Source organism: Dromiciops gliroides, chromosome 1 (genome assembly GCF_019393635.1).
Source record: "Dromiciops gliroides isolate mDroGli1 chromosome 1, mDroGli1.pri, whole genome shotgun sequence".
In the NCBI taxonomy this organism is placed as follows: Eukaryota; Metazoa; Chordata; class Mammalia; order Microbiotheria; family Microbiotheriidae; genus Dromiciops; species Dromiciops gliroides.
In genome coordinates this window covers 136,621,208-136,643,337 of record NC_057861.1, presented here as the reverse complement: position 1 = coordinate 136,643,337, position 22,130 = coordinate 136,621,208, and the positions used below count along the sequence as shown (strand labels likewise).

Genomic DNA, 22,130 nt, shown 5'->3' with positions numbered 1-22,130 from the left:
AATTGATTATTATTTAATAATACTATTTAATTGCCATATATGTACACACAGTGATTGGGCTTTATATATATGATCTCTTTTGATTTTCACAGTGAATCTGTAAGGTAGTTTCTATTATCAACCTCACTTTACAGATGAAGAAACTGAGGCTTTGTGAGGGGAAATGGCTTGCCTTGGGTTATACTTCTAGTAAATGTCAGAGACAGGTTTTCTTTTTTTTTTTTTAAGTGAGGCAATTGGGGTTAAGTGACTTGCCCAGGGTCACACAGCTAGTAAGTGTTAAGTATCTGCAGCTGGATTTGAACTCAGGTACTCCTGACTCCAGGGCTGGTGCTCTATCCACTGTGCCACCTAGCCGCCCCCAGAGACAGGTCTTCTTGATATCAAGTCCAGCACCCTATTTGTTCACTACATAACTAGCTGCCTAAGATGAACAGAACATGATTTCTCAAAGTTCTTCCAACTTTAGGGTTCGTGAATCATATGACATAATAATCAAGAGATAATTCCTTGCATTACTAACTGCATAAAATACATAATATGCTCTTATTTCTGTTTATATCAATTATATTACTCTGTTTTCTGTTATTTAAAAATATGAATAGAGCACTCTGGTTTCATAATTTTAACCCAATAAACATTTATAGAAAAATATTTAGAATTGGAGAGAGAACCTACCTCAAAGTCAGGAAAATCTAGGTTCAAGTCTCGCTTCTTATACTTATTGTGTGACTTTGAACAAATTGTTTATCCTCTCAGGACCTCCACACAATTTACTAAGACTTGAAAGTTACAGAACAGTTTCAGATTAACAGTAGTAGATGGAGTTTGCTCATCAGACATTCCTTGTCCCAATAAAATCACTACTCCAGACTCCATTTATTAGGTATCTCCAGTGTGTTTAGTATGAGGGAGTCTAAGGTACAGAAATGAATGATACTATTCCTACACCCAAAGAATTTACAATTTAGCAAGGAAACTTTAAACTTTGTCTCTCCCATAGTGCCTAGCATAGTACTCTCCACATAGTCAGTTCATGACAAACATTTATTAAGTTCCAATTATGTGCCAGACACTGTGTTAAGCAATGGAAATACAAAGAAAGGCAAAAGACAGACCCTGCTCTCAAGCGGTCTAATGGGGGAGATAACATGTAAACAACTATGTGCAAGCAAGATATAGACAGAATAAATTGAAGATAAACAACAGATTAAGACACTAGCATTCAGGGGGATCATTGGGAGAGGCTTCTTGTAGAAGAGAGGGATTTTAATTGGGTCTTGAAGAAAGCCAGAGAAGTTAGGAGGTAGAGATGAGGAGAATGAACTTTCAGGCAAGCAGGCCATCCAGTGAAAATGCCCAGTCAGGAAATGGAGTGTTTTGTGTGAGAAACAGTAAGGAGGCCAATGTCACTGGATTGTAGGATATGTAGAGGTGAGTAAAGTCTAAGAAAATTGGAAATGAAGGAAAGGCCAGGTTATGAAGGGCTTTTAGTGCCTTGATGCTTTAATTAATTGATTCAAGCATCAAGGCACTAAAAGCCCTTCATTAATTAATTAATGCTTAAAGGGATTTTATATTTGATCCTGGAGGTGGTAGGGAAGTATTGGAGTCTCTCTATATGAGATGGTCATGTATGTACTTTAGAAAGATCAGTCTCCTGATGATCAAATCCAATAGCTTTTTCTTAGTCCTCATTTTTCTTGATCCCATTGTAATAGGGTGATGGAGTGTCAGAGGTGAGAAGAGGGTGTGTGAGAGAGATCTATATGATGAATACATATTGGTTAAGCAGAAGAGGCCAGATGGAAGGGGAAGAGTACTCAAGCATGAACACTATAAGTCATTGGTGTCAAAGGCAAATAGAAATGGGGCCCACTAAATCATATATTTATTGTTGTTGTTTAGTGTCTGACTCCTCATGACCCCATTTGGGATTTTCTTGGCAAAGATATTGGAGTGGTTTTCCATCTCTTGTTATTATACAGATGAGGACACTGAGGCAAATAGGGTTAAGTGACTTGCCTGGGGTCACACAGGTAGTAAGTGTCCATGGCTGGATTTGAAATCAGGAAGATGAGTCTTTCTGACTCAAGACCAGGCACTCTATCCACTGTGTCATTTAGCCACCCAAAAATCATACATAGAAAACCACTAATTAACATTATTTGTGTTCCATTGTATTTCAATATTTCCCAATTATGTTTTAATCTGGTTGGGTGGCAATCAGGAGTGTTACTGGCCATTTTTAAAATACCTTTGTCATACCTAAAGTTTCAGATGTTAGGAAGTTCATGGTACCTTTGGGAAAGGGCAAGTAGGCTAGTTTGCTTGGAGCACAGGATGGGCTAAATGGAGTTAGTGGAAAATGACCCTGGAAAGGCAGTAGGCTGGAATCAGATTATAAAAGGGCTTGACTACCATGTTCAGAAAACTTTTCTTCCCACAATAATAAGTAACGTGTAGCACTTTTAGGTTTGCAAAACACTTTATAAATATTTTATTTTCCTGATAACCATGGGAGATAGGGAATATTATTATGGCCATACAGATGGGGAAACTGAGGCACATAGAAGTTAACTAACTTGCCCAGGATCACAATATAGCTATTACATGTCTGAGACTGGATTTGAAGTCTTCTTGACTCTAGGTCAACCCTCTATCTACTATACCACCTACTTGCTAGCTTTTTCCTTTGGATTTGTGAAGTATTCTTTTTTTGTCAGCTATTTTCTCTATCTCTTTTTTAGTGTCAGCAGTTTTTTCAATTAGCTCCCAAATCTTTTCTTCCCATTAGGAAGCTGCTATTTTTAGGCAGTCAGGAAGACCTACATTCAAATTCAGCCTTCAACACTTGCTAGCTATGTGACCTTGGGCAAGTCACTTAACCTCTACCTACCTCTGTTTCCTCAAATGTAAAATGGAGATAATAATATCATCCACAATTAAGATTAAGAACAATGTTTGTCACACAGTAAGCACTAGAGAAATGCTTGTTTCCTTCCTTCTATTAGGTTAAATATTTGTGCCAAGTGCTAGGATGATGTGCAAAAGTACAGTGTCACTGTAGTAGAGGCTACTATAGAGAAAGCATAAAAGGCTCATCCTGAATCTTTACTTTCAAGTTTCAAAGTTTCAGTGCACCTGTGCTAAAATACTGTGGGTCCCGCCCCAGGAGGAAGAGTTATATTTGTCTTCCTTCAAATACCTAAGCCAAAAGTAAAGGTTCATTGCTTATCATCAAGTAAAATTATAGTTAAAACATGGAGATTACAGAATAAGTTTCTGGAGAAAATCAGAATATTTTCTTAAATTTTGAGTATTTTGCCACGAAACAACCTTTCTTCAAACAATACTTTGCAATGAGGTGGTGACTTCAGAAATAAAAAGCAGGTCTGACCTAGTTAACCTTTCTAATCAATAAACTCCAGTAGTCTGCATTATCTCCAGGATCTAAATCCATAACTTGCCTGCTCCGGGCCTTTTCCAGTCTTCTTACCTCTTATTCCTCCCCCCACCCCCAAATGTACTAAAGGATCCAGTGACATTGTCCTCCTTGCTGTACCTCCCACAAAACACTCCATCTCCGGACTTTGGACGTTTTCTCCATTTGTTGCCCAAGTCCAGAATTCTCTCCCTCCTCATCTCTGCCTCCTGGCTTTCCTGTCTTCCTTCAAGTTCCCGCTAAAATTTCACCTTATACATGAAACCTTTTGAGATCCTTCTTAATTTTAGGGCCTTTCCCCCTCTTATTTCCTATTTGTCTTTTCTCTAGCTTGTTTGTTCATCCTTGTTTGCATGTTACCTTCCCAATTAGTTTGGGAGCTCCTTGAGGGCAGGGGCTGTCTCTTGCCTCTTTGTATCCTTAGCACTTAGCTCCCAGTAGGCACTTAATAAATGTTCCTTGTTTGACTAGAAATTTTTTCTTAAAGTCGCAATTTATGTTTCATATAGATTCTTTTCCTTTTGAATATCCGCATGTTACTTTGAGGGAGGGAAAAGATTTCATGTTTATTTTCATGTTTGTTTTCATGTTTATTTTCCCTTAATTTTTGGTTGTTTTTCTTTCCTCTGTTTATGTCTTGCTAAAGTGTGAATAAATCTCCCCTGCTTTGGCAGGGACAAGAGCTGGAGACCCAGGCTTTTTTTTTTTTTTTTGTAGCATATAGGTAGTTTAGAGAGGGGAGAAAATTCCCTTTTTTCTTCCTTAGATTTTTACGAAATAAATAAAAAGGAAGGCAAAAAGAAGTAGGAAGCGATGCTCCAACTTCTTCAGGGGATTCCAGGGCATCTGCACCCGGCTCTGAAACTTCAGTCTGTGTAGGTACGTGGGAGACAGCAGCAGGGAGATAGCTTACTACAAACTAAAAACACCAAACCCCACAAGGTTTTACACTACCGATCTGATAGTAATCTGGGCCAGTCCTAAACTACTTGAGCGTGGGAGCAGGGGTATGCGCACTACTCTCTAGTCCAGCTCCCGACTCTCACCTCCGAAGGGTCCATTTCTCTCCCTCTTCTTCCCGACTTCCCCCACCCCCCACCTCCCCACCTTTCTCCTTCCACCAGCTGGGCTAGTTGTCAGGGCAGCGCCCGGCACCAGCGGGAGTCCAGACGCCGCGTCTCCAGCCATACTCCTGGGACTTGTCTCCTCCTACTCTCCTCGTTCTCGCCTAGCTCCCTCCCTCTCAAATCCGGCGGGATTTTATGCAAACCATTTCTGAGTTTATTATTATTAATAATAAATCCGATCGCCCCTCCCCCATGCCCTTTCTTTCTTCGAGTATCTGAAGAGTGAAAGGGGGCGGAGCAGTCAGTATCAGTCCCAGGCTCGGCAACATACTCCCTCCCACCGGCCCTACTTCCTGAACATCCCCCTCCCTACAGGTCTCCCTCCGTGGGCGGCGGCGGCTGGGAGACGGAGCCCCAGCGGGTGACTGACTCCCTCGGGGGCGTCCCGCCATGCCCCGGGATCGGCGGCAGCAAGGAGCTGAGAACGGAGCATGATTGCCAGGGGGCGAAGCGGCCCTGCGTGAGAGGAGGAGTAGAAGACGGTCGGAAGTGGCAGCAGCAGCCGTTGAGGCTGGGAGCCCGACATCCCAAGGCTGCTCTATGGACCCGGGGGTGGCGGCCGCCGCCTAGATGTAAACGAATAGTCTCCATCTCCAGCGGGCACTCTCAGTACGTTAGGACTTGCTTTGACATCCATTCAGATACCCGAAGAGGCCTTCGCTCCCAGACTCCGCGATTCCCCCCCCCCCGCCCCTTCCCTTGCCCTTTCTCTCCTTTGCTTTAACCCTTGTAGTCTCAATCCCGCCGTGCCCACCCCCGCAGTCTTTTGACCGTCACTTTCTCCTCAAAATGTCCTCACTCGCTGGCACCAGAAATACTACTGTGACGTGACCAGTCCGAAAGACCTGAGTCTCCCCTCCTTTTTTTCTTTTAAAAAAAATCATCTACTCTCTCTTACTACCAGTTCTCCACTTCTTTCCTTCATCATCCTCCCCCTTTGCCCTCAGGTTCCTTTTTTTTTCTAGCTTCCTGAGAGTGTCTTTTCAACTGAGTTCATGGGACTCTGACAGTCTCCACTTATTATTTAATCATGATTTTCATTTTAAGCCTCGACCACCCTAGCTTCTTTAGTTCGAAACAGTCTAAACTCGCGCACCTACATCCCTACTTTCCAGTCCTCAGATTTCCACTCCAAACGAGCACTCGTACATACAGTTTTCTAACACTCTTAAGGCACACGCGTGCTCGCCCCTTCTAAACATACTCCGCCCACCCTCACCTCTCAACCAGTTCCCCTAACTCCCCCAATCCACACACACCGGCACAGACACACTTACTCCATACCGCTGTCTGGCCTCCTCACTCTCACACTCCCAGTTACCCCACCCCTCTACCCTCCCTTGGCACTTGTCATACTCTCTAGACCTCTTTCCTCTTTATCCGCTCCCCCCTTCCCAACCACTCACTCACTTTTCAATCTCTCTCTCTCTCTCTCTCTCTCTCTCTCTCTCTCTCTCTCTCTCTCTCTCTCTCTCTCTCTCTCTCTCTCTCCTTCTCTCTCTCCTTCCGTCCCTATCTCTTCCCTCTCTCCACCCCTTCCCCTTCCCCTTGGAAAGAAGAAAAGAAACCCAAACTCCTCACTCCACAACCCCCTCCTTTCTCTCTCATCCCCTCCCCCAACTCTCGACCTCTCCTCCCCTCCCCCCTGCTATTTATTTATTGGGGGAGGGGGGGTGTTGCCGTTGATTGAAAGGGTATTGATTTGTATGTATTTCTCCCAGCGCTGGTGGCCGCCGCCGCCCCTGCCACCACCACTGCTGCTGCTGCCGCCGCCACCGCCGATACCGCTGTTGCCGCCTCTGCTGCCGCCGCCACTTCAGTTGCTTCAGTATTTCCCATAGTGTGGTTCAGCTCCACCAAACATGTCGGCTCCTGTCGGGCCCCGGGGCGGCCCTGCTCCTCCTCCTCCTCCGCCGCCTATGCAGCCGGAGATGCCCGACCTCAGCCACCTCACCGAGGAGGAGAGGAAAATTATTCTTGCAGTCATGGACAGGCAGAAGAAAGAAGAGGAAAAGGAGCAATCGGTGCTCAAGTAAGGACCACGGCTCCATGTCCGGTTCTTTCTCCCTCCCCCCCCCCCCCCCGTCCCCTCCCTCCTTCCATCCCTCCATCCCCCTTCCCCCCCCCCCCCCCCGGCGTCTAGACAGAACCCTGTTGTCTCTGGGTCATCCCCCTCCCTCGTTATTATTCTCTCTTAGTCGCGCTGTCGGCTGTGTTTTTTGAGGAGGGTTGTTTGGTGTTTTATCGCCTCGGGTGTTTTCCGTGTGTCCGTGCGTTGGTGGTGGTGGTGTGGGGGGGTTGTGAAACGGTGTTTAGAGGGGAACGGTGCTGATGTTAAGAGTGCTGGTGGTTGAGGGAAGAGGGGGAGTTTTATTTTGGGCAGTTTTATTTTCCAAATGCCTTCCGGTTTTCCCTCGTATTAGGTTTGCTATAGGGAGGGGGGTGGGGTGTGTGTTCCAGTGGTGCAGGTGCTGAATTGAAGCTCCTCTGCGTCCCTTCACCCTTTCCCTCCACCCCCCCTCTTGGAGGCAATGACTGGGGCAAGGAATCCAATATGGCCGTGCACAGGTGCTCTTCTCACTGGTGCTGGTGCAAAAGAGGGCTGAGCCGGTGGTTCAGATGTGACGGGTTAGAGGCCTCTGGTTTGGCTTTCTCCTTGAATGCAATTCTGCCCCAGAACGTATTTGGAGGGGCAGAACTGACTGGGACGTGTGTGGAAGTGAGCAAAAGGGCGGATACGTATTCTAGGGGCCTAGGCTCAGTCCTGGCTTTGGGTGGGTGTGCAACCGGCGCCATCTTCCAACCCCTCCCCCTCAGCGTATTTCAACACCCCTGCACTCAGCTGCTCTTCCTGTTTGTAACTAAATCTGTTTAATCCAGAAGGACCGATAGTTGCCACCACTACTACACTTTTGGGTGCCTTCTGCCATGTGAAGTTCTGTTATATTTAGGGGACTGGGATTTCCTTAGGCTGTAGGCAGCAGCAATACCAAGAACCACATTTTGGACGCTGTTTAGCAGTTCTGTAACTTCAGCACCAGGGAACTGTCCAGACAGGGTTGTATATCCATTGCTTTGAAACTGTTTCCGCTGTCTGTCAGTGTTGCTCAGAGATTTGTTTGGTCAGGTTCCCTTTAAATGTTTTATGGCTATGTGATTCCTTGGAAGTGCAGTGTGACGGAGACTGTGAAGGAGACGTGTCACCTTAAAAAAAAGCCCATTTCTTTTTTTAGATTATTCCTTTTTCCTTCAAGAGCGTTGGATTATGATATTTACATATACATTTAAGACAGCTTACATGTCAGCATTGAGATGAATGCTTTTTGCAGTGCTGTCAAATGGAACTTGCCCATATTCTAGGTTTACTTCTAACACACCATAGAAACATCCAAAGACGAGTGTTTCAGTACAATGAAACTACCCCGCTGACCTCTAATAACTTAGAGGATTAAAAAAAAAGTCATTGTGGTCAGTAGCCTTTCTTGTTCTATAAATAAACCATTCATTTTCTCTGCGTATACACAAACATACATAATATGTATTATTTTTTATTATATTTCATATTTTTATGAAAACTACTATTTAGAATAGTTTATTGTGTCAAGAGCACGTTTTCATTAAATACTCCTAATACTTCCAGAAAGGCACTGCTCCTCCAAAACAACCAATTATCCGTGATATCATGACCCTTGTACTTATGCTACTTAAAAATAATTGCTCTTGGAGAGCTAATATTTAGATTTTAATGCTTGTTTGGCAATTTGTTTGTTTCATTAGTAGACTGTGGTATGAAAAAATTAACTTAAATAATTTATTTCATTTAATGGACAAGAAGGTTTTGTTTTCTAAAAAGCCTTTTAAGTATACCTCAAAATAAAGATTTTGCCAAATTCTTGAAAATTCTTATCTGTAGAAAATTGAAATGATAGCTTTCTGTAATTGTTACTTACAATAAATCAAATAATTAAAGTGATGGTTGAGTGTTGCTAAACTGCTATTTAAGTAGGAGAGATTGTGTTGCTTTAATTCACATATTTTCATATAACTTGTATTTTTTCCCATGAAATGTTATTTTATTGTGCAATTGCATATTAATCAAAATATGGTTCAATGATAATATACACACCTAAAATTCTTTAAAACTTCAGCTAAATCATATTTGAGAGAAATGTAATAATTTGTAACATACTCGTTTCCAATAACATGTAATGACAGATTGACAAATATATTTCTACCTTTACTATTATAAAGTTTTTTAGTGGTTGCCTAGATATATTGGAGTAGAGGTTTTTAGGAATCAAATGCTATTCCTAATGCTTTAGAAATATTGGAGTAAAATCAAATTTGAAAATTGTTTTGCCTTTTACTGTAATTATATAGACATTCAGCCAAACTTATAGGCACTAGCTTGTGACACTGCTCAAAATTTGTTAGCAAAATATACAATTGTATTAAGCCTTTTCCAGGTAGGTCTATGTGTATATAGTACATCTGTAGCTAAACTCACACAGTAAGCAAACACATACAATATTTATTCAGCAAATATTAACATTATATTTGCATAGTTTCTGATAAAGACTAGCCCAGCTTATGCTGATGTATATTCATAAAAATTATGAAATTATACTGATAAATGCCTTATTCAGTTTCCTAGATCATTTATGCGTATATGTAAGTGTTGTGTATATATGTATATGTGCATGTCCCTAAATGCACATATATATAAATACATATAGAGCCGTATCTGTTGCATTATTTTGTAGCTTGGACTTCCAAATTTTCTGTTGACTGAAAAATGTCTATCCAGAGTTTCAGAATTCATAAGGTCATAAATTTAGTTTCATCAGATCACAGAGTTTGAAGAGATCTCAAAATCCATCTAGTTCAACCCCTCTTTTGACAGATGAGGAAACTGAGGCTGAGGGAGGTTAAGTGACTCTTTTAAGGCCACATAGGTAGTATCTAAAATGGGATTATTATTATAGAGATCTTAGCACAAAGGATTAATTATTTAAGGAAGAAAGTTTTTTCTTATTTCAAAGGCTTACATGTCTTACTTTTGTTTTAAATCATAGAAAAGGAAAAAGAAAGCAGAAATATAAACATTACAAACAATACCTTTTATATTGCTAAGATAGTTAAAAATCAAAGTTGATCAAGTTGGCATTAGTAGGAGTAGCAAGTAGAGCCCTTAAAAGTACTTGCTAGCATTGTAAAAATGTTGGTATTTATGGACAAAGCCCTAGCTTTTCTGCAATAAGTGCTAGTTATCCAGTTATAGTTTAATAGACCCCTTGCTTCTCTTTTTTTATTACTGTAGTACTTTTGTTGTTGGCATCTCTACCAAGTGGGTAGAGAGGGTCAGAAAGAGGAAGTGAAATTCAGATAATCAGTTCTGCTACTTTTTGCCAGCTTTGCTTTAAAAAATAATGGTCTAAGAAGTTGATTCCTTTGACCCAGAGGTTTTTGGATGATGTGTAAAGTTCTTTATTAATCAAATGTACTTTTCTTCATTAGCTTGTATAATCAAGAATTGTATTTAGCACTTCCCTCAGTTCCTAATTTAGGACCCATATTTTCCAGAAAGCTTTCTATACCATAATAATGCTATTTGCCTAGGACGTTTATATTTTTCAGAAAACTTTCACATCTTTATCTAGATCTATTATGACTTTTCACTTTTGGAATTCCCATCGTTGGCATACTATTATGATTTTTTAAATGGATGGAATTATTTACTCTGTAAATGTCTATTTTCATACTTACTTTAATATTATCAGAGATAATATATGATATAACAGGAAGGAAATATGCAGAAATTATTAGAATATGCATTGATTCATTTGGCAAGTATTACTCTACTTACTTTTGTATGTATGTCCAGACCTATGATTTCATTGATGTAGGGAACTAGTGAGGAAGCTATTTCTGCCAATTAAGATCACCAACTATTGTGCTTCTTAGAGAGTTGCTGGGGCCACAGAAAGATTAAGACACTTGCCCAGGGTCACACAGTCAATACCTGTTAGGGTCTGAACTTCAGGTTTTCTGGAATTTTTGGAATTACTCCCCTAGATATGCATCACAATATGCCATAGAAGGTAAAGGATTAACTATCAAAAGTTGGGAAGCTCTCAACTGTATCCTTATTAGGGTTTCCCCCCAATTTTTGTTTAAAGATTTTAAAATTGAGGGATTAGTTTGCTATTTCAATAAGGGAGCCAAATGATCAGTTAAGTAAAAATTGTTATGACAAAGTGATAAAACCATTTAGATTTATAGGCATTCAACATATGGATAAATGACTTTATATAGTCTTTTAAGAGTTTATTCTGACAGGAAAGTTATGCCATTTAATCATGCAGGCATATAACATAAAAGAGTACTGGATCAACACAGAAATTATTAAAATTTTTTACTTTCCACATATAAACTGAAACTGTGTTGGTTTTTTTAAACTTAAAATTCATTTCCTCAAGTTATTTTGTTTCCTTGTGAAGAAGTACCCAATTAATAAATTCTGCACAGTTTCCTTTCTTTAATGCAAATAGGAGGACTAGTACATATCTTCACAAAGATAAGCATTTTTTTTTTGTGTGTGTAAAGGACTAGCCAATTTTGGGCAATAATATCTTTCTACCTGAAGAGAATACCCTGGAGAAACTTTTCAGAAGTGTGTATTCTTTTTACTGAGGCAGTACTTCTGGAGAGAATTTTATACTCTATTGTATAATTAATAAAACTTTAACTTAGTACAATGATCTTAGATGGAATAAAATCTGAAAAATTCTTAGGACAATATAGCTCCTTGAAGTCAGGGACTGTTTTAATTTAATTTTTTTATTTCTGGTACCTACTATAGTATCTCGAATATTATTAATATTTAATACATATGTGTAGAATTATATCAACTTGACAAGAATAGCATTGCATGTCAGACATGAAATAAAAAGGGACGTGTATACCTGGAATACAGGAAGATTCTTATTGACTCATTTTCAGTAATGTGCAGTTATTTGTGACCCCACTTGAGGTTTTCTTGGCAAAGGAACTGGAGTGGTTTGCCATTTCCTTCTTCAGCTTATTTTACAGATGATGAAACTGAGGCAAACAGGGTTAAGCAGCTTTTGCACAGGTCATATATCTAGTAAATGTCTGAGGTCAGATTTGAATTCAGGAAGATGGGTCTTCCTGACTCCAGACCTAGTACTCTATCCACTGTGCCACCTAGCACTCACTCAACTCCTCCCCCCCAAAAGAGGTAGATGGGATTATCAGTGGAAGGTTATCAAGACAGTGAAAGACATGGAGTTCATGTCATATGAGGACTGGCTGAAAAAACTAGAGATGTTTATTTTGGGGAAGGAAAGATTTTTGTGTGTTTGTGTGGGTGGGACATGATAGCTCTATTTAAGTTTTTAAAGGATTGTCACAGTGAATTAGGAATAGCCTTGCTGTATTTTGCTCTAGAGATCAGAAATAGGAGCAATGAATTGTACATAGTTCAATTTGGGCTTGATATCTAAGGAAAATCATAATACCCCAAAGTAAAATCCACTGCCTTGGAAGGCAGTGGGTTCCCATTGACTGGAGATCTTCAAAAGAAAGCTGTATGACCACTTGTTTCAATTATTGGCTATATAGTAGAGGGATTTCCTGTTCTTGGGTGGGTTAAACTAGGCAGCTTTTGAGGCCCTTCTATCTTTGAGTTTCTGTAATTAGCAAAGCAGCATCCCCTTGGTGCTATTTCCTCAGTTTGTACTTTACTTGTGAGTTGGGTTCCTCCAGAGAGTGACTGCCTACTTTCTTTCTTTCTTTTTTTTTGGTGGGGCAATGGGGTTAAGTGACTTGCCCAAGGTCACACAGCTAGTAAGTGTCAAGTGCCTGAGTCCGGATTTGAACTCAGGTCCTCCTGAATCCACAGCTGGTGCTCTATCCACTGTGCCACCTAACTGCCCTGACTGCCTACTTTCATAATTCTATGGGTAAACATCTGAGGCTTGATAGCTAACACTGTAGTTCCTGAGACCCAACCAGTGTGCCATCAGACAGTAGACTCAGTTGTTATCAAAGGCATTAACTCAAATGACATAGCAAGAATATTCATCTCCAAAACCGAGGGTTCACTCTTCCACAAATGCACACAGTATCAATAGGAAAAGTGGGCTCAAACTTTACAATGGTAGTGAGGCATATGTGTAGGGAACACATATGACAAAGGGGTAACAACTGGTACTTTAGTTTTGGGAAGTCTTTCTCTTTATAGTCTTTATGCAGTTCTTCTTGGGGACAGTATCTTATACCCTCCTCTCCACCATGAAATCTCATGTTCCTGAAGCTATCTCCTTCCTTGGGTGATTGCATTTCCTCATCCATCTGTCCTTGGTGTGTTTCTCTGCTCCTAAATATAGGCATATCTTCTGCCATAAGCCATTGCCACTCTGATGGATGGTGCAGCTGCCACCTTCCAGGCCTCCAAAGGGATTCAGACCTTTTGGAACTCACAAGGACATTGCCAGTCCTGGATATGTCCATTATGGTCGGCCTATCTGTTTGTCTAAGATTAGGAATGAATGGGCACAAAAGAGGCAGAAGCAGCCATGTGCTCATAGCCACATTGAGGGTAAGTGGGAGATAGGACAGCTTCCTCTTTCCCCCCAACTCACAGGTCCAGCTCAAAATAGTCCCCACCCTTTGCAGTCAGAAAAGCAAGAAAGCCAGCAAAGGGAGAGAATGTTCTTTTTGTAGTTCATTGACTGACTGAGTCATCAGCTCTTCTGGCCAGGCAGCCAATTAAAGAATTTTGTCATCACACAGTATAAGCCCCTCAGTCGCACATAGCATGAAGCAGGCTCTCAAATCTCTCACATAGTCAATAGGAAGCAGAGAGTATCAGGGCATATTTCAAGAAATGGCTGGTCTGCCATGACTTAAAACTTTGAATTGCTTCATCCCTCTTCCTTATTCCCTATCAGCAACCTATTCCTGATTCAAGTTGTTCCAAGTTCCAAAATATCTCTCCATGTCTGTCCTCTTTCCCCCTCAAACTGCAACTAGTTTGGGCATTAATTATTTCTACTGTGTATTTTTTATAATAGCTTTCTAGTTTATTTTTCTACCCCCATTCTCTCCCCTTTTCAGTTTATTCTTCACATTGTTTCAATTCATTAAAAAAACATTCATTAAAGCCCTACCATGAACTAGGCATCTAAAACAAACAAGCAAAATAAAATGACAGCTCCTTCTATCAAGGAAATTACATTCTACTAGAGGATTTAGCATAGTCAGAGATAAATAAATACAAGGGAATTTGAGGGGTAAAGAGACCACAAATAGCTGGAGAGGTGGGAAATGGATCAGGGAAAATTTTGCAGAAGAACTGGCACCCAATTAAGCACCACTACCAAAGCATCTTTCTTTTTTTCCTTTGTAATCCTTTGTATTTTATTTTATTCATTTTAAATAATAAACTTTTTTATTTATAGTTTTGGGTTCCAATTCTTATCCCTCTTTTCCTCCCTCCCCTCACCCCTCAGTGAGTTGGCAATCAGATATGGGTTATATATGTATGATTATATAAAACATTACCATATTTGTAATTTTGTACAAGAAAACTTGATTAAAAGAAAAAAATGAAAGTGAAAAATAGCATGCTTCAGTCTGTGTTCCATCAATATCAGTTCTTTCTTTGGAGGTGGATAGTATGTTTCATCAACAGTCCTTTGGGATTGTCTTGAATCATTGTATTGTTGAGAATAGTCAAGTCATTCACAGTTCTTCATCAAACAATATTGCTGTCTCTGTGTACAATGTTCTCTTGGTTCTGTTCACTTCACAAAACATCATTTCATACATGTCTTTCCAGGTCTTTCTGAAGTCATTCTCAAAACATCTTTCTATTATACAAGTCTGATCTATAACTAAAAGAATAGTGGTATTATAAACAGAAACAATAAGAACAGGACTTTTGTAGGTAGATAAAGAGTTGTTTTTAAATTGGAGATGTCTGTGGGACAACTAGGTAGAAACATACACCAAACAGTTGGAAATTTGGGATGGGGCCTGGGGAGATATCAGAGATGAGGACATACATTTGGGCATCAGTTCTACAGATGTGATCATTGAAACTATAGGAGTGGCAGCATGTGAAGGTAAAGAGTACAGAGAGGAGAGAACAGGATTGAGGAGCAAATTTGGAGGCCTAGCTTCACTTAGCAGGTGAGATAGGGAAGAGGAAAAGGTGATGAAGAAATCATTAGAAAACTAGGAACAGAACCAGGAGAGAGCAGCATGCTGGAAACTAAGGGAAAAGAAAGTATCAAGAAGGAAGAAGTGGTCATTAGTGGCAAATGAAGAGTGGTCAAAGAAGTAGATGACTGAGCGAAGGTCATTGGATTTGGCAGTAAGGAAGATGAGAAACATTGTTAGAAGGCAACAAGTGGTTGCAGTAGAAAGGGAAGAAGGTTGAATCCCTAGAAGGAAGGAAGGAAGATTAAATAAACTGATGGAATAACGAGGTATTCCATTTGTGAAAACCTGGGACCATTTCAACCTTATCCCTAGAACCAAAGTTATAAGTCAGTTCTTAAAATGTTTCTTTACTTACATGTAATACAACTGTCAGTCAAGTCCTTTGATGTCCAACCTTTCTGAAAGCCATCCCTGATGTGACCCAGCTGATGACAGAATCACAGACTCTTAGATTATACAGGCAGGTATTGCTTCTGCAACATCTATGATTAATGGACATCCAGCCTCCTCTTGTGGAGTTTCATGAGGGGGGCGACAATTGCCTTTTACCTATGTACTGTTCTGATTGTTAAGAATTTTTCCTTTATGTTGAGCTCAAATCTGATGCTCTTTAATTTCCACCTATTTATCCCAGATCTTCCCTTTAGGGGCCAAGTAGTTGAGATATGTATCTCACACAGGACAGTCCTTCAAATATTTGAAGCTATCATGTTTTCTACTCTCTCCTTATCTTCCACCTAATTATGTATTTTCCAGGCTAGACATCCCCAGTTCCTTCAGCTGACCAGCTTGGTCACCATCCTCTTACCTATTGTAAGGAAAACTTTCTAACAATTCGAGCCAAATCGAAATGGAATGAATTGCCTCAGGATGTAGTGGATCTACATTCCCTCGGGGTCTTACTGCAGAGGATGGATGAACGATTGTCAGAGATATTGTAGAGAAAATTGTTGTCCAGGTAGAGGTTGGAGTAATGGCCTCTGAGATCCTTCCCAGCTCAGAAATTCTGTGTTCTGTGATCCACTCCAGTGTAATAATGTCCTTTCTAGGAAGACAATACAGCCCACTGATCCCAAGGACAGGAGTATTCAGCAATATCACTACTGCTACAGTTCCAAGTGGACAATATAAATATCAAAACATTCGGTATTCCTCTAAAATGGGAATTGAGAAAGCTTGATAATAAAGCACACATTTATTATATGAAAATATTTGAAAGGATGTGTGCTGCTTTAGGAGGCCATGTGTTTTTCCTCACTAGAGATCTTCAAGTAATGGATGACTGGATGCCTGTTTGTTGGGATATTGTAGACGTGATTCCTATTCACAAATGGTTTGGACAAGCTCAGCCTATAAACCCCCTTCCAACCCTAAGTCAGAGGACTGAGGTTCATGGCCAGCCTCTGATCATTCTTACCTGTGCAGCCTTGGCTAGTCACCTAACCTTTCAGGCTTCCGTTTTTTCTCTATAAAATGAGGGAACTGGATTCTAAGATCAATAAGATCCTTTATGGTTCCAAATTCTGTGAACCAATTCCTCTTCTCTGGAGTTCTTAATGAAGGTGAACAGTTTTCAGGGATTTTATGTAGAGGGAATTCTTGTCCAGGCAGAGTTTGGATTAATGGCCTCTGAGTTCTCTTCAAACTCTGAGGGTCTGTGCTCTCTGACCCACTCCACTGTTTCAATGTCTGTTTAAAAAGGTCTTGAAGTTTGTCTTTACCTTCACATCATCACAACTAAGTCAAATTTTTCAGTTTTTTCTTATGTCATCAGCTTTCACTCCCTCCCTGCCCTCTTTGGTCCTATGCTACATAACTTGACTAAAATATTGACTAAAATGAGAAGGGCAGATTTTTGGTCAGGCCTCCCTGACCAGAGCCCTCTTTGTACCACCTCTATGTCTGTCTACTCTGTCTACTTAGAAGGCTATATCGGTTGTGTGGTCTCCATGTATGGATTCTCCCCCCCCCCCATTAAATAATGTCTAAATTAATAAGTACCTCCTTCCATGTTACTCTGTATCTTCTACATGAAGCAAGTCAGTGACAAAGCTGCAGGCCACCAGGAGTTTCTTTAATGCAACCTGTTAGAGAGACCATAATAGAACAGAGAATGGCTAAGGATAAAATCATAAAGGGAAAGAAAATAGACTTTTCCTTTAAAACTGTCTTTATAGATAATGCTTTAAAAGAACTCCTTTCAGTAGTGCAGATGACCACACCTTGGAAATTCCAGAGACTCAGGATTACTTCAGTATTATTGACAGGGAAGCCAGATACATTTAGATAACCATGAGCATATTTAATGAGCATGAATTCCATAATCCACTGTGATTTTGTTAATTTGGTTAATGATAGACTCATAAAATGAGAATGGACTTTATAGATAATTTTCCAGATTAAAAAATCACTTGTCAGTTGTGGATCAGAGAAGTGATTTAGGCAAAGCCAGTGGAGCTAGTTGGAGGCAAAATTAATTGGGACTTGAATACAGACCTGACTCCTAGCTTTATACTCTTTCCACTGTAACGATTGGAATAACGCCACCTGCTGGATACTTACTGTAGAGGAGTTCTGCCCATGAAGGGAAGGTCTTTGAGGGCAAGACCAGGAGTCAGGAAGTGACGCGGGCTAGTGGGAGGAGGAAGGAAGAGACTGGCGCTCAGTCTCGCGCTCTTTCCTCTGGACTCTGATGGAGAAGGGAGCTAGAAATGTGCTCTCCCTTTAATAGATAGGAATCTAGGCCTTTCTCTCTCTCTTTACCAAATTCTTATTCTCCTTAATAAATGCTTAAAAGTCTAACTCTTGCTAAAGCTTATAATTTATTGGCGACCACTCATTAGATATTTTAGACAGTTTAGCTAGAATTTTAACCCTTAACACCACTATGGCAAGTATTTCATTCATTCGAAACCATGTTCCATAAGACAATAACAGCTGCATTATACCTTACCTAATTATTAGCAAAATACCATTTTTAGTCATTTTATGGAACTTAAGAATGAACATATTTGTCTTGCTGAGTGGTAGATCATTTACCTGGGTATTAGATATAATTAATGAAAAGCCCTTTTAGAAGAGGGACTGATTAGATTACTGTAATACAGGTCTACTAAGGGTTTAAATTATTTCAGTGCCATTTTTTGTACTCCGCTCTCCCCCCAGGAATTAGGTTTTGGGATTCATTTTAGAATTTTAAGGAGTTAATGAAAAATGCAAAGCAATTTCTATCAAGAATTATTGTGTAATAATAGGTCTTGTTCATTAAGCATTTGTTCCCATAACATTTTGAGTTCATTAACCCATAATATTCCATTGCTCAGAAATAGCTAAATTATTTCATAGGTGTTTTTTTGTCTAGTAATTTTTTTTTGGTGGGGCAATGGGGGTTAAGTGACTTGCCCAGGGTCACACAGCTAGTAAGTGCCAAGTGTCTGAGGCTAGATTTGAACTCAGGTCCTCCTGAATCCAGGGCCAGTGCTTTATCCACTGTGCCACCTAGCTGCCCCTCATAGGTGTTTTAAAGAAAATCTGGGTGAACACACAAACCTGGTGACCCAGTTCATCTATATGTAGCAGAAGTCCTCAGAGGTCAGAACTAGAAACAGTGGGTGGAAGGTGGCAGAGAGGTAAATTTAGCCCTGAGTAAAGAAAATCATCCCAATAATTAGCATTATTCCAAGGAGGACCAGTTTGCTTACGTACATAATGGAGTTCCCATTATTGGAAATCTTCAAATAGAAACTTTGAGTTAGAGGGCATTCCAATGCAGGTATGGATGGGTTGTACTAGATAGCCTTTGAGGTCCCTTCTGACACAGGTGTTCTTTGACTGTCGGTGATTACAGGGTTGCCAACAATATTACATTTCAGATAATATGCATGAAAAATGGTAGATTGAGTAATAATGAAAGTGGACTATTTTATTGTTGAAAATAGTATGGGGAAGGGGGAAAAACACTTGTTAAGTACTTACTGCATGTCAGATACTGTGTGCTAAGTGTCTTACAAATATTATCTCATTTGATCCTCACAACAACTCTGGGAGGTAGGTGCCATTATTCTTCCTGTTTTACAGATGAGGAAAATGTAGCAGACAAAAGTTAAGGGACTTACTCAGGGTCACAAAGCTAGTAAATGTTTGAGGTTGGATTTGAACTCTGGTTTTTCCCGATTCAAACTGTGCTACTCAGGTTCTTGGTGGATACAGGGCTGGACTTTTAAGTTAGGTAACCTGGACTTGAATTTCCCCCTTTGACACTTACTTAGTTGGGTGCTCAGGGCCATTTAGTGTCTCAAAATCTCAGTCTCCTCAGCTGGGAAATAGGGATAATGATACCTTTACTGTTTACCTCACAGGATTGCTGTGAGTGAATTCACTTTGTAAACTGTAAAACTCTATCTAAATGTAAATTATTAATCAATTGTGTTGCTTATTACTCTTTGATTTAAGAAATAGGTCGTGTAATTTACTGTTTGAGTTAAAATTTCAAAAAATTAGTTACAAACCACTGGCAACCTTTTAAAATGTTATTTATTGATTTGTATATCCTATTAATTATCAGTGGTTATAGGTGATCTTTCTTTTTGTACTTGTGAAATTCAGCATGAAATTAACAGTTTGGATCTTTGGATATTGAACTCTCTTTAAGATTTTTTTTGCAAATAAAAATTTAATTACATTTCAAATGATCATCTGTCGTTCCAGTTTGGATAATCAGCTTCTTGGAAAAATAGTGGAAAAAAGCAAATTATCTCCAAAACAAAGTAGAAAAACATTTTTTTTTAGGAATTATAAAAAGAAATCCACCACACAGCAGCAATAATGCCAGTAAACTGAAGGATTTCTTAGAAGTTTGAGAACATTATTTGGAATAGGAGTCAGTAAACCTGCTTTCAAATATGAGATCTCAATTATTTCTTGTGTGACTCTGGTCAAGCTCTCTACTTCAATATCCTTCCCTGAAAATAAGGGTTAGACCAGAACAAAGCTTCTTAAACTGTGGGTCTTTACCCCATATGGGGTTGTGTAACTGAATGTGGGGGGGTCTTGAAAAATTTGACAACAGTAAAAGGTTATGTATACTTATTTTATATACCTCTATACCCAGGGTTGCAAAAAATTTCTTGGATGAAAAGGAGTCACAAGTGGAAAAAGTTTAAAAGTGGACTAGAAGAACTGAGGACTTTTTCTAAAATGTTCAAGATCTATGATTCTATAATCCAGTCAATCAGTAAATCAACAAATATTTATTAAGCAACTACTTTGTGCTATGTTCTGGATTAGGTTCTAGGGATAAACACAATTCTCTTTTCTTTACAGAGCAGGCTTTGAAGAATCTTTTGCTACTTTTATGTCCTTGATCTTGACTATCAGAGCTACTAGCATATGGAAAATGACATCTTTTTCCGGAAAAGCAGTTCAAAACTGTCCAGCATCTAGAAAATATGATACTTTGGGATTTTGAGCTTTATTTGCTGACTATCTGAGAATATTCTTGGGATACTTGCTTTATGTGAATTTTTAGACTAGGCATTTAGTTTCTGTTTGTTCCATTATTTAATTAAAATTGCCTGTTGAAACCTAATTTCCTTAGGTTCAAATCATCACAAATTATGATTAATGCTTAAAAGATACTGACTTTCCATGTGATCTATGGGTGATAATTATAATCATTATAACTATCGTTATAATAGTGATGATAATAGGTAGCATTTACATAGTACTTTAGGGTTTTCAAAGTGCTTTACAAATATTATCTCATTTTATCCTCACTACAATCTTGGGAGGTAGGTGCTATCATAACCCCTATTTTATAGAGGATGCAACTGAGGTAGATAAAGTGACTTGCCCAGAGCCATAAGACTATTAAATGTCTGAGGTCCACCTCTATCTACTGTGCACAGTGGATACAATCCTGACAGCAGATTAATAACAGCTGGAAGAGCTGGTTGCTTGGTTGTTGTCCTTTGTTCTTGAAGAGGACCAAAATGACATCAGTAGGGTGATGTCTTTTGATTCATGCATGAATTGGATTTAGGTGAGGCAGAATTGCACAAAGTTGTTGGCCTCACTCTCTTCCAGAGTCATTGGAGTCCAATGGCAAGACAAGTTAAGACCACTGGTGATGGCTTGCGATGTACTGGATGACCTTGACATCTCTGATGTCTAACCAAGTTCTAAGAATAGCACAGCACGTGTTTCAGCTGCCTTTGTGGTCATTGGAATAAATTGTTCTCATCCACCCATTCTGCTGAGGGAAGTCTTCACATGTTTGGAGTAGACACCACCCTAACTCACTGATGGATTTGAGATACCTTGGTTACCCTCAACCTGGTTTCATCTGTTTGCTAAAGTCATTTACTAGGGTCTGGCAGCTGTGTATGCTACAACTTCTTGGAGCCACACGTGAGAGTTGGGTCAATCAGGTGGACACCAAAGGAGAATGAGCAACCCTGAAAAGGGATCAGTAAGCCCTCACACCAGAAATACTAGTCATCCCTGAACACCCTATAGGGTGTTCAGCTGGAAAAGTGCTATTCACACAACCAACATATATGTGAGGGTTGTCCTAAAAGTATTGTTTATTTCCATTTTACAGATTAGGAAACCTTGAGACACAACAGTTTACTAACAGTTTACTAACTTGCCCATAGTTACATAGCTAGCAAATGTCAGAGATGGGGCTTGAATTCAGTTTTTCTGATTTCAAGCCCCCTCCCCCCATGCCAAACTTCCTATAAAGTAGCATTGCATTATCTTTTGTATATCAGATGCTTTTTAAAAAACCTTATCTTTCTGTCGTGAAATTAATATGGGTAACAGAGAAGCTGGCCTTACAGTCAGAAAGACTTGCATTTGAATCCTGTTTCAGATATTTAAGACAATTTAAAATTTAGTCAGCCTTATTAACATTTTCTGCAGTATTTTCTTAAGTTGAGCCAATCAACAAAACACTAAGTCAAGCCCTGGTTTGGGGCATTTGCCTGTTTCCAAGGTGGAAATACTAGCACTGAAAATTTTAACAACCAGAAGCTGGTTAGATCTGTTTCCACTTCACCTCTACTCTCCTCTGTAAAATGAAAATAACAATGGTATCTTTTTCACAGGGTTGTTATGTTGATAAAATGAGATAATGCATGGAAACCACTTTGTAAGAACCATTTTAATATGAGTTCACCATATCTGCTAAATGTTAATATAGAGTAGTTCTCAGTGTTTCTAATGGGTCATTCTGCTTTTCTTCTCTTTCTTATATTTCCCTGATCATTTATCTGGTTCATTTTTTATAGACCAATGTCTCTCAG

The 22,130-nt window shown here is 39.7% G+C and overlaps 1 protein-coding gene across 30 annotated transcripts in view; it reads left to right on the top strand.

The window, feature by feature from the left end:
* The first annotated feature begins 6,146 nt into the window (after positions 1-6,146).
* The window catches only part of RIMS2 (regulating synaptic membrane exocytosis 2), an 821,964-nt gene continuing 805,980 nt past the window's right edge, over positions 6,147-22,130 (top strand). For 17 of the 30 annotated variants that reach the window (XM_043983666.1, XM_043983459.1, XM_043983656.1 and 14 more), the window contains exon 1: positions 6,148-6,604. In XM_043983666.1, the coding sequence (XP_043839601.1) occupies positions 6,435-6,604 (170 nt within the window). In that variant the 5' untranslated portion in view covers positions 6,148-6,434. Of the gene's footprint in view, positions 6,605-22,130 lie in introns of all 30 variants that reach the window. The other 13 variants (XM_043983649.1, XM_043983450.1, XM_043983385.1 and 10 more) reach the window with 1 other exon arrangement.